Genomic DNA, 17328 nt, shown 5'->3' on the forward strand with positions numbered 1-17328 from the left:
AGGAAAGAAGAAATGGGATGCAGAAAATAAAAAATTCCAACAAAAGAAAAATGACAGAATCTCAGGATGGTGGTAAAGAGAGATCCTGGCCAGGCACAGTAGCTTACGCCTATAATCCCAGCACTTTGGGAGGCCGAGGCGGGCAGATCACAAGGTCAGGAGATCGAGGCCATCCTGGCTAACACGATGAAACCCCATCTCTACTAAAAATACAAAAAAAAATTAGCTGGGCGTGGTGGTGGGCGCCTGTAGTCCCAGCTACTCAGGAAGATGAGACAGGAGAATGGCATGAACCCGGGAGGCGAAGCTTGCAGTGAGCCAAGATCGTGCCACTGCACTCCAGCCTGGGCAACAGAGCAAGACTCCATCTCAAAAAAAAAACAACAACAAAAAAGGAGAGATCCTAAAGTCAGCCAGGCCACAGGTCTAGAGATATCATTCTAGATCAGAGCAGATCAGAGGCTCCAGGGAGACTTCTTCCAGACGATGAAACTGATAGAATGCATAAGGTATTAAGAGATTATAAGAACTGGGAGGAAGTGTGGAGATACATTAGTAATAAATTATGGATTAGTAATAAACAGAAAACTAAATAAATAACAATTATCAACTCCAAGAAAACCACAGGATATACAGAAAAAGTAATCATAGTAAGCTATACAGCTCAGTCTAAATAATGTGTACACATTTATAATAATTTAAGCAGTAAATACTGATCTAGTAAAAAATTACAGCAATTATATTGAGAAGAGAGAGAATGAGAAATGCACATGCATGTACTGGTGACTATGTGCAGATAAGGGACAGTGAGGAATGTGTGAAAGAGCTGAAACGGAATTCAATAGCTAATGTAATGTCCCAAACTAGAAATCAAGATGTAATACTAGAAGCACGTGATACGGAAATATGGAAGTCACAACAGAGTTGAAAATGAATGCCCCTTGGGAACAGGACATTAGCTGAAGGTAGACTACAAATTTTATTTTTTTTTAAGACAAGGTTTTGCTCCGTCGGCCAGGCTAGAGTGCAGTGGGATGATCACGGTGCACTACAGCCTCGACCTCCTGGCTCAAGCACTCCTGCAACCTCAGTCACCTGAGTAGCTGGGACTGTAGGCATGCACCACCATGCCTAGCTAATTTTTATTTTTTCAGAGATGGAGGTCTCACTATGTTGCCCAGGCTGGTTTTGAACTCCTGGGTTCAACTGATCCTCCCTCCTTGGCCTCCCAAAATGCTGGGATTACAATAGGTGTAGTCCACTGCCGTGACTGGTGGACTACAACTTTAAACAATTTTTTATTTTTGCGATTTTTTTATAACAAGACTTATAGAATGATTTGTAGAGTTTTGATTTAAAAATTTATTATTATACTTTAAGTTTTTAAAAATTTAAAGAATGAAGAAATAATTCAAATTTTTACAAAAACAAAATAAATTCTTTCCGTATACATACATGAAGAAAAACTTTCTGGAATGATCTACAATAGCAGTAGCGGTAATTTCTAGTTGGTACAGTAACTGGTGATTTTATTTTCTTTGTGACTATCTGCATTTTATAGTTTTATATTGAGTTTCACTAATAAATACTTCTTTTTTTTTTGAGATGGAGTCTTGCTCTGTCACCTACACTGGAGTGCAGTGGTGTGATCTTGGCTCACTGAAACCTCTGCCTCCCGGTTCAAGCAATTCTGCCTCAGCCTCCCAAGAAGCTGGGACTACAGGTACGTACCACCACGCTTAGCTAATTTTTGTATTTTTAGTAGAGATGGGGTTTCTCCATGTTGGCCAGGCTGGTCTCGAACTCCTGACCTCAAGTGATCTGCTCGCCTCAGCCTCCCATAGTCCTGGGATTACAGGTGTGAGCCACTACGCCTGGCCATTGATTACTTTTAATGTAAAAACTAAAAGAAAGCTCTAGGGATCATCATTTACTAAAAAACAAATTAGCAGGCCGGGCACGGTGGTTCACACCTGTAATCCCAGCACTTTGGGAGGCTGAGGCGGGCCGATCACAAGGTCAGGAGTTTGAGACCAGTCTGACCAACATGGTGAAACCCCGTCTCTACTAAAAATACAAAAATTAGCAGGGCGTGGTGGCACATGCTTGTAATCCCAGCTACTCAGGAGGCTGAGGCAGGAGAATCACGTGAACCTGGGAGGTGGAGGTTGCAGTGAGCCGAGATTGCGCCACTGCACTCCAACCTGGGTGACAGAACTAGATTCCATCTCAAAAACAAAACAAAACAAAACAAAACAAAACAAAAAAACAAATAAGCAAACAAAACTGTTACACATAGGTAAACAAAACAATCATGATGCTTTAAAAGGAGCTAATATATCTTTTTTTAAAAAGGTTCGATGGTTTTACAGTCATGGTCTTCTGGGACTATTTGAGCTCAGGCTTGTCTGAAAAGGTGGAGAAGAAAACTCTAGAAATTCTTTGTTGCCCAATTAGTCAATGATCCTAACACTTTACACCAAAGTAACTTATTTGATATCCATGTCACTGTGCAGTCCAGCAAGAGATGTGGATACACTGATAAAGGAATGAAGGCCTATATTTTAATCTTAAATATATTCCTTATTTATTTCAAGTTATGGAATTATATCAGAAAGTAAAACACACATGTAACAAGGTAAATTTTACTCAGCTTGCTTTAGTCTATGCTTAGAAACTGGACATATCATCTTTGTCTATTTTACTATATGGCTACATGATAACATTTTTCTGCTACAACTTTTCTTTGAAGACGCTGAGCCCACACATATAGATCTTTTTGAAGTAGCCTCCTTCTTTCTGGATCCACTTGAACTTTATGTCCCTTTAAAATCACACACAAAAAACTCACATGGAGACAATGTGCCTTTTAAAAAATTGCGCTAAGATTTCACTTAGTTTGTCTTAGCCATATGATTCAGCAAGTCATTCTTCCTTGCTAGATTCTCCCTCGCTAGACCAAGTTCCCTTTCCTTGGATTATCAGAAGATTAGACTAAATTATTTTTAAGGGGCATAACAGCTCTAAAATTCTAAATGTTTGGTTCTCATTTTTACCTGATTGTGATGCTTTGCTGACGGGGAAAGGTTTTCGAGTGTGGATGTCAGACTGAGACTCCGCTCCACTTTCAAGAAAAGGAGGACAGCTGACATCACTTAGCAGCTCAGGCTCACTAGCCCAGTCTGAATGACTTAGATTATCTTCTAATACCTGTTTGCAAAACAATATAAATAAAATTATTGTGTAACAGTTTTAAACAGTTAATTTCTGTGAACTTAAACAACTCCTATCACAAACACCCTAAAAGAAACCACTCTAGAAAACTGCAACTGCCTGCCAAGTCCCTTTACTTCTGAAACATGCTCCTGACGACAGCTCCCAGCAGTGCTTCTTGGAGAGGAGTCACAGACAAGGATGGGCGAGGAAACCAGCTGCCAGCCCTGCCATCAGGTCTCCTTCTTCAATGAACATCTCTCTTACAGCGCTAATATCTTCACCACTGAAAACATCGTGCATCAATGACCCCACACATGCTGGCTGGCTTCTTTTTACCAAATCTACCTGGGGAATTTTTGCTTTGTATCTTTGTTAATTCTGGTTCTCCTGCCTGAACTATGCCTTTTCCTGCCTCTCCCTAACTCATTACTTACTCATCATGCCATCTTTCCAACCCACTCTTCAGTGATTTCTCCTTTCCTTGAACTCCTATAGCACATACGATTTGTAACATGTAATCAACAAGGATATACTATCTCATACTACTGTTTAACTGTTCACACATGTACTGTTGAAATGACAGAGTGTCCCTAAAAAGGTCAGCTGGCTGGCTACCTAAAGGCCTCATTAGCTGACATTACCCAGGCAAACCGATCACAGTCAAAAAGCCATGATTTCAACCCTGCAGGCCAAGAAACTTGACCTTATTACAGGAAGATAAGACTAAGACTCCTGGTAAAGAGGCTCACAAGACAATGAAGCAAAACAAAAAAACAAAAAAACAAACAAACACCTCAGAGAATGAAATAAGATGCTTGTGTCCTCTGTCAAGCATATCCCCTCCCTATAGGGAAGCCCCGTGAGAAGGAGGCTACACCAGAAAGCTGGCTGATGAGCATGAACACAGAGAAAACTTCCACAGGTTCCCACAGGTTACCACTGCCAGCAACTCTACCACATACTCTGCCTCTGCCTGATTCTTCTGGACGATTCAAACTCCTGTTTAAAGCCAGTTTCTCTATTTGTGCACTTGATCCCACCTCTCTGTACACTCAAAGATATCTGTTCAAAGATTCACATCTACTCTTTCTCTCCATTGCAAATTTTTCTTCTCTCCTGCATCATTCCTATCACTACACAAATATGCTATCATTTATCCCACTTTATTTAAAAATTTTTGTATTATTATACTTTAAGTTTTAGGGTACATGTGCACAACATGCAGGTTTGTTACATATGTATACATGTGCCATGCTGGTGTGCTGCACCCACCAACTCGTCATTTAGCATTAGGTATATCTCCTAATGCTATCCCTCCCCCCTCCCCCCACCCCACAACAGTCCCTGGTGTGTGATGTTCCCCTTCCTGTGTCCATGTGTTCTCATTGTTCAATTCCCACCTATGAGTGAGAACATGCGATGTTTGGTTTTTTGTCCTTGCGATAGTTTGCTGAGAATGATGGTTTCCAGCTTCACCCATGTCCCTACAAAGGACATGAATTCATCATTTTTTATGGCTGCATAGTATTCCATGGTGTATATGTGCCACATTTTCTTAATCCAGTCTGTCATTGTTGGACATTTGGGTTGGTTCCAAGTCTTTACTGTGAATAGTGCCGCAATAAACATACGTGTGCATGTGTCTTTATAGCAGCATGACTTATAATCCTTTGGGTATATACCCAGTAACGGGATGGCTGGGTCAAATGGTATTTCTAGTTCTAGAACCCTGAGGAATCGCCACACTGACTTCCACAATGGTTGAACTAGTTTACAGTCCCACCAACAGTGTATAAGTGTTCCTATTTCTCCACATCCTCTCCAGCACCTGTTGTTTCCTGACTTTTTAATGATCACCATTCTAACTGGTGTGAGATGGTATCTCATTGTGGTTTTGATTTGCATTTCTCTGATGGCCAGTGATGATGAGCATTTTTTCATGCATTTGTTGGCTGCATAAATGTCTTCTTTTGAGAAGTGTCTGTTCATAAACTTTGCCCACATTTGATGGGGTTGTTTTTTTTTTTTCTTGTAAATTTGTTTGTGTTCATTTTAGATTCTGGATATTAGCCCTTTGTCAGATGAGTAGGTTGCAAAAATTTTCTCCCATTCTGTAGGTTGCCTGTTCACTCTGATGGTAGTTTCTTTTGCTGTGCAGAAGCTCTTTAGTTTAATTAGATCCCATTTGTCAATTTTGGCTTTTGTTGCCATTGCTTTTGGTGTTTTAGACATGAAGTCCTTGCCCATGCCTATGTCCTGAATGGTAATGCCTAGGTTTTCTTCTAGGGTTTTTATGTCTAACATGTAAGTCTTTAATCCATCTTGAATTAATTTTTGTATAAGGTGTAAGGAAAGGATCCAGTTTCAGCTTTCTACATATGGCTAGCCAGTTTTCCCAGCACCATTTATTAAATAGGGAATCCTTTCCCCATTTCTTGTTTTTGTCCGGTTTGTCAAAGATCAGATAGTTGTAGATATGCGGCATTATTTCTGAGGGCTCTGTTCTGTTCCATTGGTCTATATCTCTGTTTTGGTACCAGTACCATGCTGTTTTGGTTACTGTAGGCTTGTAGTATAGTTTGAAGTCAGATAGCGTGATGCCTCCAGCTTTGTTCTTTTGGCTTAGGATTGACTTGGCGATGAGGGCTTGTTTTTGGTTCCATATGAACTTTAGTTTTTTCCAGTTCTGTGAAGAAAGTCATTGGTAGCTTGATGGGGATAGCACTGAATCTATAAATTACCTTGGGCAGTATGGCCATTTTCACGATATTGATTCTTCCTACCCATGAGCATGGAATGTTCTTCCATTTGTTTGTATCCTCTTTTATTTCATTGAGCAGTGGTTTGTAGTTCTCCTTGAAGAGGTCCTTCGCATGCCTTGTAAGTTGGATTCCTAGGTATTTTATTCTCTTTGAAGCAATTGTGAATGGGAGTTCACTCATGATTTGGCTCTCTGTTTGTCTGTTATTGGTGTATAAGAATGCTTGTGATTTTTGCACACTGATTTTGTATCCTGAGACTTTGCTGAAGTTGCTTATCAGCTTAGGGAGATTTTGGGCTGAGATGATGGGGTTTTCTGAATATACAATCATGTCATGTACAAACAGGGACAATTTGACTTCCTCTTTTCCTAATTGAATACCTTTTATTTCTTTCTCCTGCCTGATTGCCCTGGCCAGAACTTCCAACACTATGTTGAATAGGAGTGGTGAGAGAGGGCATCCCTGTCTTGTGCCAGTTTTCAAAGGGAATGCTTCCAGTTTTTGTCCATTCAGTATGATATTGGCTGTGGGCTTGTCATAGATAGCTCTTATTATTTTGAGATGTGTCCCATCAATACCTAATTTATTGAGAGTTTTTAACATGAAGCGTTGTTGAATTTTGTCAAAGGCCTTTCCTGCATCTATTGAGATAATCACGTGGTTTTTGTCTTTGGTTGTGTTTATATGCTGGATTATGTTTATTGATTTTCGTATGTTGAACCAGCCTTGCATCCCAGGGATGAAGCCCACTTGATCGTGGTGGATAAGCTTTTTGATGTGCTGCTGGATTCAGTTTTCCAGTATTTTATTGAGGATTTTTGCATCAATGTTCATCAAGGATATTGATCTAAAATTCTCTTTTTTTGTTGTGTCTCTGCCAGGCTTTGATGTCAGGATGATGCTGGCCTCATAAAATGAGCTAGGGAGGATTCCCTCTTTTTCTATTGATTGGAATAGTTTCAGAAGGAATGGTACCAGCTCCTCCTTATACCTCTGGTAGAATTCGGCTGTGAATCCATCTGGTCCTGGACTTTTTTTGGTTGGTAAGCTATTAATTATTGCCTCAATTTCAGAGCCTGTTATTGGTCTATTCAGAGATTCAACTTCTTCCTGGTTTAGTTTTGGGAAGGTGTATTTGTCGAGGAATTTATCCATTTCTTCTAGATTTTCTAGTTTATTTGTGTAGAGGTGTTTATAGTAGTCTCTGATGGTAGTTTGTATTTCTGTGGGATCGGTGGTGATATCCCCTTTATCATTTTTTATTGCATCTATTTGATTCTTCTCTCTTTTCTTCTTTATTAGTCTTGCTAGAGGTCTGTCAGTTTTGTTGATCTTTTCAAAAGACCAGCTCCTGGATTCACTGATTTTTCGAAGGGTTTTTTTGTGTCTCTATTTCCTTCAGTTCTGCTCTGATCTTAGTTATTTCTTGCCTTCTGCTAGCTTTTGAATGTGTTTGCTCTGGTTTCTCTAGTTCTTTTAATTGTGATGTTAGGGTGTCAATTTTAGATCTTTCCTGCTTTCTCTTGCGGGCATTTAGTGCTATAAATTTCCCTCTACACACTGCTTTGAATGTGTCCCAGAGGTTCTGGTATGTTGTGTCTTTGTTCTCGTTGGTTTCAAAGAACATCTTTATTTCTGCCTTCATTTCGTTATGTACCCAGTAGTCATTCGGGAACAGGTTGTTCAGTTTCCATGTAGTTGAGCGGTTTTGAGTGAGTTTCTTAATCTTGAGTTCTAGTTTGATTGCACTGTGGTCTGAAAGACAGTTTGTTATAATTTCTGTTCTTTTACATTTGCTGAGGAGTGCTTTACTTCCAACTATGTGGTCAATTTTGGAATAGGTGTGGTGTGGTGCTGAAAAGAATGTATATTCTGTTGATTTAGGATGGAGAGTTCTATAGATGTCTATTAGGTTCACTTGGTGCAGAGCTGAGTTCAATTCCTGGATATCCTTGTTAACTTTCTGTCTCATTGATCTGTCTAATGTTGACAGTGGGGTGTTAAAGTCTCCCATTATTATTGTGTGGGAGTCTAAGTCTCTTTGTGGATCACTAAGGACTTGCTTTATGAATCTGGGTGCTCCTGTATCGGGTGCATATATATTTAGGATAGTTAGCTCTTCTTGTGGAATTGATCTCTTTACCATTATGTAATGGCCTTCTTTGTCTCTTTTGATCTTTGTTGGTTTAAAGTCTGTTTTATCAGAGACTAGGATTGCAACCCCTGCCTTGTTTTGTTTTCCATTTGCTTGGTAGATCTTCCTCCATCCCTTTACTTTGAGCCTATGTGTGTCTCTGCATGTGAGATAGGTTTCCTGAATACAGCACACTGATGGGTCTTGACTCTTTATCCAATTTGCCAGTCTGTGTCTTTTAATTGGAGCATTTAGCCCATTTACATTTAAGGTTAATATTGTTATGTGTGAATCTGATCCTGTCATTATGATGTTAGCTGGTTATTTTGCTCGTTAGTTGATGCAGTTTCTTCCTAGCCTTGATGGTCTTTACAATTTGGCATGTTTTTGCAGTGGCTGGTACCGGTTGTTCCTTTCCATGTTTAGTGCTTCCTTCAGGAGCTCTTTTAGGGCAGGCCTGGTGGTGACAAAATCTCTCAGCATTTGCTTGTCTGTAAAGTATTTTATTTTATTTTATTTTATTTATTTTTTTTTTTTTTGAGACGGAGTCTCGCTCTGTCGCCCAGGCTGGAGTGCAGTGGCGCGATCTCGGCTCACTGCAAGCTCCGCCTCCCGGGTTCACGCCATTCTCCTGCCTCAGCCTCCCGAGTAGCTGGGACTACAGGTGCCCGCTACCACGCCCGGCTAATTTTTTGTATTTTTAGTAGAGACGGGGTTTCACCGTGTTAGCCAGGATGGTCTCGATCTCCTGACCTCGTGATCCGCCCGCCTCGGCCTCCCAAAGTGCTGGGATTACAGGCGTGAGCCACCGCGCCCGGCCCGTAAAGTATTTTATTTCTCCTTCACTTATGAAGCTTAGTTTGGCTGGATATGAAATTCTAGGTTGAAAATTCTTTTCTTTAAGAATGTTGAATATTGGCCCCCACTCTCTTCTCGCTTGTAGAGTTTCTGCTGAGAGATCAGCTATTAGTCTGATGGGCTTCCCTTTGTGGGTAACCCGACCTTTCTCTCTGGCTGCCCTTAACATGTTTTCCTTCATTTCAACTTTGGTGAATCTGACAATTATGTGTCTTGGAGTTGCTCTTCTCGAGGAGTATCTTTGTGGCATTCTCTGAATTTCCTGAATTTGAATGTTGGCCTGCCTTGCTAGATTGGGGAAGTTCTCCTGGATAACATCCTGCAGAGTGTTTTCCAACTTGGTTCAATTCTCCCTGTCACTTTCAGGTACACCAATAAGACGTAGATTTGGTCTTTTCACATAGTCCCATATTTCTGGGAGGCTTTGTTCGTTTCTTTTTATTCTTTTTTCTCTAAACTTCTCATCTCGCTTCATTTCATTCATTTCATCTTCCATCATTGATACACTTTCTTCCAGTTGATTGCATCAGCTAGTGAGGATTGTGCATTCCTCACGTAGTTCTTGTGCTGTGGTTTTCAGCTCCATCAGGTCCTTTAAGGACTTCTCTGCATTGGTTATTCTAGTTAGCCAATTGTCTAATTTTTTTTTCAAGGTTTTTAATCTTCTTTGCCATTGGTTTGAACTTCCTCCTTTAGCTCAGAGTAGTTTGATCTTCTGAAGCCTTCTTCTCTCGACTCGTCAATGTCATTCTCCTTCCAGCTTTGTTCTGTTGCTGGTGGGAGCTGCGTTCCTTTGGAGGAGGAGAGGCGTTCTGATTTTTAGAGTTTACAGTTTTTCTGCTCTGTTTTTTCTCCATCTTTGTGGTTTTATCTACCTTTGGTCTTTGATGATGGTGACGTACAGATGGGTTTTTGGTGTGGATGTCCTTTCTGTTCGTTAGTTTTCCTTCTAACAGTCAGGACCCTCAGCTGCAGGTCTGTTGGAGTTTGCTGGAGGTCCACTCCAGACCCTGTTTGCCTGGTAGCAGCAGCAGTGGCTGCAGAACAGCGGATATTGGTGAACCGCAAATGCTGCTGCCTGATTGTTCCTCTGGAAGTTTTGTCTCAGAGGAGTACCTGGCCGTGTGAGGTGTCAGACTGCCCCTACTGGGGGGTGCCTCCCAGTTAGGCTACTCAGGGATCAGGGACCCACTTGAGGAGGCAGTCTGCCCGTTCTCAGATCTCAAGCTGCATGCTGGGAGAACCACTACTCTCCTCAAAGCTGTCAGACAGGGATATTTAAGTCTGCAGAGGTTACTGCTGCCTTTTGTTTGTCTGTGCCCTGCTCCCAGAGGTGGAGCCTACAGAGGCAGGCAGGACTCCTTGAGCTGTGGTGGGCTCCACCCAGTTCGAGCTTCCCAGCAGCTTTGTTTACCTACTCAAGCCTCGGCAATGGCGGGCGCCCCTCCCCCAGCCTCGCTGCTGCCTTGCAGTTTGATCTCAGACTGCTGTGCTAGCAATCAGCGAGGCTCCGTGGGCATAGGACCCTCCAAGCCAGGTGTGGGATATAATCTCCTGGTGTGCTGTTTGTTAAGCCCGTTCGAACAGCACAGTATTAGGGTGGGAGCGACCCGATTTTCCAGGTGCCATCTGTCACCCGTCTTTGACTAGGAAAGGGAATTCCCTGACCCCTTGCAGTTCCCGGGTGAGGCGATGCCTCGCCCTGCTTCAGCTCATGCACGGTGCGCTGCACTCGCTGTCCTGCACCCACTGTCCGGCACTCCCCAGTGAGATGAACCCGGTACTTTAGTTGGAAATGCAGAAATCACCCGTCTTCTGTGTTGCTCATGCTGGGAGCTGTAGACTGGAGCTGTTCCTATTTGGCCATCTTGGCTCCACCCCTCTATCCCACTTTTTAAAAGCTCTCCCTTGACCCCAGCAACCATGCAATTTCTTTGTACTTGTTGCAGCAAAATGCCTTGAAAAAGTCCAAATTTGTTGTCTCCAATTTCTCTCCTCTCAGTCTACCTTATATTCCATTCCAATCAAGGTTTTGATCCCACTGCTCCACTAACCACTTTGCAGCCCTCTTCCTTCTTGACCTAGTGACAGCATTTATCACAGCTGATCACTGCCCTCTTCTTGAAACACTTTGTTCCCTTGGTTTCCAGAGTGCTCATTCTCTCAGCTGTCCTCTTACTTCACATTGTTCCCAAGAATTTTTTTGCCAGTTCCTCTTTTATCCCAAACATCTTAACTGCAGAATGACCTAGGGCTAAGTTATTGGTCCTCTCTCTGTCTTCATACCTTGGTGATGTCATCTGGTCTTACAGTTTTAAATACTAGCTACTATCTTCAAATTTTAAAATGTCCCCCCCCATACCACATTTTAACATCCTAGAAATCAAGATTTATCTTACAATCAGTGGCATGTCAAAATTGAATTTGTAGCACTCTTTTCTTTCTTAGCAGTACTTAAAATAATGGCGTATCTTAGAAACAATAGCATGTTAGATTTCATGATTATAATATAAACTAACAGCTTCGAAATTTATGTCTCCAGCTCAGACCTCTCTCCTGAACTGCAGACTTTTACATCTCAATGCATGCTTGAAATTTCCTCTTGGATGCTGATATGGTTTGGCTCTGTGTCCCCACCCAAATCTCATCTTGAATTGTAATCCCCATGTCTGGAGGGAGGGACCTAGTGGGAGGTGACTGGATCATGGGGGCAGTTTCCCCCATGCTGTTCTTGTGATAGTGAGGGAGTTCTCATGAGATCTGACTGTTTTAAAAGTGGCAGTTCCCCCTGCACACTCTCTCTCTCTTGCTGCCATGGAAGACATGCCTTGCTTCACCTTTGCTTTCCACCATGATTTAAGTTTCCTGAGGCCTTGCAGCCATGCAGAACTCTGAGCCCATTAAACCTCTTTTGTTTATAAATTACCCAGTCTCAGGTAGTATCTTCATAGTAGTGTGGAAACAAACTAATACAGGAAATTGGTACCAGGAGTGGAATACCACCATAAAGATACTGGAAAATGTGGAAGCAACTTTGGAACTGGGTAACAAGCAGGGGTTGGAACAGTTTGCAGGGCTCAGAAGAAGACAGGAAGATCAAAGAAAGTTTGGAAATTCCTAGAAACTTGTTGAATGATTGCGATCAAAATGCTGTTAGCGGCCAGGTGCAATGGCTCATGCCTATAATCTCAGCACTTTGAGAGGTGGAGGTGGGCCTGACCTGTGGTCAGGAGTTCAAGACCGGCCTGACCAACACGGTGAAACCCCATCTCTATTAAAAATACAAAAAAGTAGTTGGGCATGGTGGCGTGCATCTATAGTCCCAGCTACTCGGAGGCTAAGCCACAAAAATCGCTTGAATCCAGGAGGCGGAGGTTGCAACGAGCCAAGATGGTGCCACTGCACTCCAGCCTGGGCAACAAAGCAACACTCTATCTCAAAAAAAAAAAAAAAAAAATGCTGATAGTGATATGGACAATGAAGTCCAGGCTGAAGTGGTTTCAGATGGAGATGAGGAACTTATTGGGAACTGGAGTAAAGGTTACTCTTGCTATGTTTCAGCAAAGAGACTGGTGGCATTTTGCCCCTGCCCTAGAGATCTGTAGAACTTTGAAGTTGAGAAAGATGATTCAGGGTATCTGGCAGAAGAAATTCTAAGCAGCAAAGCATTCAAGAGGTAACCTGGCTGATCCTGAAAGCATTCAGTCATGTGTATTCACAAAGAGATGATCTAAAACTGGAACTTTTATTTAAAAGGGAAGCAGAGCATAAAAGTTTGGAATATTTCCAGCTGGACGACGAGGTAAAAAAGAAAAACCCATTTTCTGGGAAGAAAATTCAAGCCGGCTATAGAAATTTGCATTAGTAATGAGGAGTGAATGTTAATAGTCAAGACAATGGGGAAAATGTCTCCAGGGCATGTCAGAGATCTTCAAGACAGCCCCTCCCATCACAGGCCCAGATGCCTAGGAGGGAAAAATGGTTTTACAGGCCAGGTCCAGGGCTCAGTTACTTTATGCAGCCTCAGGATATGGCGCCCTGCATCCCAGCCACTCCTGCTCCAGCTGTGGCTAAAAGGCACCAAAGTATAGCTCAGGCCATGGCTTCAGAGGGTGCAAGCCCCAAGTTTTGGCAGCTTCTACATGGCGATGGGCCTGCGGGTGCATAGAAGACAAGGGCTGAGGTTTGGGAACCTCTGCCTAGATTACAGAGGATGTATGGAAATGCCTGGATGTCCAGGCAGAAGTCTGATGCAGGGGCAGAGCCCTCATAGAGAACCTCTTCTAGGGCAATGCCCAGGAGAAATGTGGGGTTGGAGCCCCAACACAGATTCCCACTGGAGCACTGCCTAGTGGAGCTGTGAGAAGAGGGCCATCGTCTTGCAGATCCCAGAATGGTAGAGCCACTGACATCTTGCACCACGCACTTGGAAAGCCAGACACTCAACTCTGGCCCATGAAAGCAGCCTTGGGGGCTGTACCCTGCAGAGCCACAGGAGCAGAGCTGCCCAAGACCTTGTGAAACCACCCCTTGCATCAGCATGCCTGGATGTGAGACATGGAGTCAAAGCTTATTTTGAAGCTTTAAGATTTAGTGAATGCCCTGCTGGGTTTCGGCCTTGTATTGGCCCCTTTGTTTTGGCCAATTTATCCCATGTGGATTGGGAACATTTACCCAATGCCTGTAACCTCATTTCATCTTGGAAGTAACTAACTTGTTTTTGATTTTACAGGTTCATAGGCAGAAAGGACTTGCCTTGTCTCAGATCAGACTTTGGACTTGGACTTTTGAGTTAATGAGTTAATGCTGGAATGAGTTAAGACTTTGGTAGACTGTTGGGAAGGCATGATTGATTTTGCAATGTGAGAAGGACATGAGATTTGGAAGGGGCCAGGGGTGGAATGATATGGTTTGGCTCTGTCCCCATCCAAATCTCTCATCTCGAATTGTAATCCCCACATGTTGCGAGAGGGACCTGGTGAGAGGTGACTGGATCATGGGGGTGGTTTCCCCCATGCTGTTCTCATGATAGCGAGGGAGTTCTCATGCAATATGATGGTTTTAAAAGTGGCAGTTTCCCCCTGCATGCGCTTGCTCACACGCACGCACTCTCTCTGTCTCTCCTGCTGCCATGTAAGACATGCCTTACTTCCCCTCTCCTTCGGCCATGATTACATGTTTTCTAGGGCCTCCCCAACCATGTAAAACTGTGAGTTAATTAAACTTCTTTTGTTTAGAAATTGCCCTGTCTCAGGTAGTATTTTTATAGCAGTGTGAAAATGGACTAATAGATGCTAACAGCTGTCTCAAACTTAACATGTCCAAAATGGAACCCCTGACCTTCCTGGCCCACTTACCCTTCAGCTGATGGCAACTCTTTCCTTCCAGCTGCTTAGGTCAAAATCCTTAGAGTCATCATTCACTCCTATTCCTCTCTTTCTCTCACATCCAATCCATCAGGAAATTCTGTTGGCTCTATCTTCAGACTTTATATAGAATCCTATCACTTATCACCTCCAGTTCTACCACCTGGTACCAGCCACCATCACTTCTCATCTACACCAGTGCTTCTCAAACTTTAGTGTACCATGTATAGGAAGCATCTACGGACTTCTTAAAATGCATATCTGCATTCAACTGGTCTTGGTAAGACCTGAAATTCTGCATTTCTTGCCCTAGATATCCCATGGTTTACTCTCTCACTTTCTTCATCACTTCAGCTCCCACATCAGCAAGGGCCTCCATGACCACCTTTTATTAAATAGCACCCTTCCCCACTGTCCCCCTCTCTATATTTGCTTGTTAATTTGCTTCTTCTGCACATTTTCAGTAATTTACCTCACCCAAGATAATACAGCTCAAAAGCAGGGACCAGGCCTCTTACTGTTCTCAAAACAGTTATCTCCAAAGCACTAAGGAAATATTTAATGGATATACTTGAGAAAACTATGCTTCTAATTAAAAGTAATTGTTTCCATTTCCTTTCAAAATAGAGTATAGCTGTACTCTTGAAGTAGAAATTACCTTACCAATTCATATATCAGCTTAATATTTTACTTATTGCTTATTTATTCACCAAGATTTTAGCGTGATGCTAATATTGCTTTACACGAGAATTTACTCAACTCTAGAAAAACCTTTTTTTAAAAAAAACTTAAGTTAACCCAAAAATATTTAAATGTCAGAGAATCCCAGGTTCTGATGCACATTTTCTATGTGCTAGGCAAACTCCCAGGGCATAAATACAATCAACAAATACCTTAGATATGAAATTTTAAAGATCAAGTTCTTAGTAGTTTAGGTAATTCTTTCCTTTCTTTTTCAAAGTGTTACCTTAGAACCATATAGCATCTTTCGATTTTCTTGGGAAGTATCTCTCTCATGTATCAAGACAGTATAATATTTCATAGTTCTATGATTATAAAATATTATCTTTTCTAGTAAATTCAAGTTATTTCTCTTGAGTTTATTTAAATTCATTATCTCATATTTTAAAACATTCCCCAAACGAACCCCTCAGGTTATTCCCCTGCCTTTTTTTTTTCAGGTAGCTTTCTCAGGTTGGCCCCCACAACTGCCCCCCAGGATGACATTTAACCATCACTATCCTGTATGACTTGACTACTCTAAACTTCTCATTCTTAGGATTGGTATCACATGAGGATACTGAAGGAGCTCAGAGGTTATCTCTTTTGCTCATCTCTGTAACCTACTCTTCACCCAGACCTGGGTTTCTCAGTACTGGGTCTCTCAACTCTGGATGTGAAACCTATGAGAATCCAAGCAAACAAGGAAACACTGGGCCAAATTCCCAAGCCCTTAACAAATGTGTATGAAACAGATTCAGAATCTCTTCTAGCCATATGAAGAGTAACTATAGATGGTCCCTTACTTGTGATGTTTTGACTTTACTACGGTGCAAGCAATATGCACAAAGTCAAAACTATACTTCAAGCACCCATACAACCATACTGTTTTTTACTTTCAGTAAAGTATTCAATAAATTACATGAGATATTCAACCCTTTATTATAAAATAGGTTTTGTATTTGATGACTTTTGCCCAACTGTAGTCTAATGTAAGTGCCTGAGCATGTTCAAAGTGCGCTAGACTAAGCTATGACGTTTGGTAGGTTGGGTATATTAAATGCATTTTCTTTTTTTTTGAGACAAGTCTCACTCTGTTGCCCAGGCTGGAGTGCAGTGGTGTGATCACAGCTCACTGCAGCCTCAACCTCCTAAGCTCAAGCAATCCTCCCACCTCAGCCTCCCAAGTAGCTGGGACTATATAGGGCATGTGTCACCATGCCCAGTACGTATTTTTTAATTTTTTGTAGAGTTGGGATCTCATTATGTTACCCAGGCTGGTCTTGAACTTCTGGGCTCAAGCAATCCTCTTGCCCTAGCCTCTCAAAGTGTTGGGATTACAGGTATGAGTCATTAACACTCAGCCTGCATTTTCGACTTAATGATAGTTTCAGCTTACAATGGGTTTATCGGGATGTGACCCCATGGCAAGGGGCATCTGTACCACACATCAAAAATTATCCAACTGGCTGGGCGCAGTGGCTCACGCCTGTAATCCCAGCACTTTGGGAGGCCGAGGAGGATGGATCATCTGCGGTCAGGAGCTCGAGATTAGCCTGGCTAACATGGTGAAACCACATCTCTACTAAAAATACAAAAATGAACCAGGTGTGGTGGCGGGCGCCTGTAATCCCAGCTACTCAGGAGGCTGAGGCAGAAGAATTGCTTGAACCAGGAAGGCAGAGGTTGCAGTGAGCCAAGATGGCGCCATTGCACTCCAGCCTGGGCAACCAGAGCGAAACTCCGTCTCAAAAAAAACCAAACAAATGAACAAAAAAAATTATCAAACTTGCTTTTCTTAGAAGTAGAATCATCCTCGACCCTAAATAAAATGTTACATGGCACATTTATAAAGCAGTTACAAAGAAACTGCTAAAAACAGCTGGTGGATGTGGGAGAATACCCAGATTTTATTTCTCTTCACATAAAGGCTTCTGAGAAGATATGATAACTGAGCTGAATCTTGAAATGCCACATAAAGTAAGTAGGTATTCCAAGCAAACAGAATAAATACATTATTAAATTAAAAATTATTTTAATAGTACAGTGATAGAAACTATCTTCTATCTAGAAAATCAACCTCAAATTCCTTTATGTTTCAACTAGTCTGATAAGATGTCAAAATTAATTCCATACTGCAGGAAAAAAGTGAAGAAAAAACTTTATTCCAAGGTTTAAATCAGTGACCCTGTCCTCTAGACTGTAACAGAAGCCTCTTAACTGAAAATCCTTTGACAAGCATCATAATCTCAGATACTCAAACTGGTCATGA

General features: G+C 41.9%; 1 protein-coding gene across 7 annotated transcripts in view; it reads right to left on the reverse strand.

The window, feature by feature from the left end:
* Positions 1-17328, reverse strand: part of TAF1B (TATA-box binding protein associated factor, RNA polymerase I subunit B) — a 93139-nt gene that overhangs the window by 64258 nt on the left and 11553 nt on the right. For all 7 annotated transcript variants that reach the window (XM_009441987.4, XM_063790118.1, XM_063790119.1 and 4 more), the window contains one exon: positions 3057-3210. In XM_009441987.4, the coding sequence (XP_009440262.1) occupies positions 3057-3210 (154 nt within the window). The remainder of the gene's footprint in view (positions 1-3056; positions 3211-17328) is intronic.

Source organism: Pan troglodytes, chromosome 12 (genome assembly GCF_028858775.2).
Source record: "Pan troglodytes isolate AG18354 chromosome 12, NHGRI_mPanTro3-v2.0_pri, whole genome shotgun sequence".
Classification (NCBI taxonomy): domain Eukaryota; kingdom Metazoa; phylum Chordata; class Mammalia; order Primates; family Hominidae; genus Pan; species Pan troglodytes.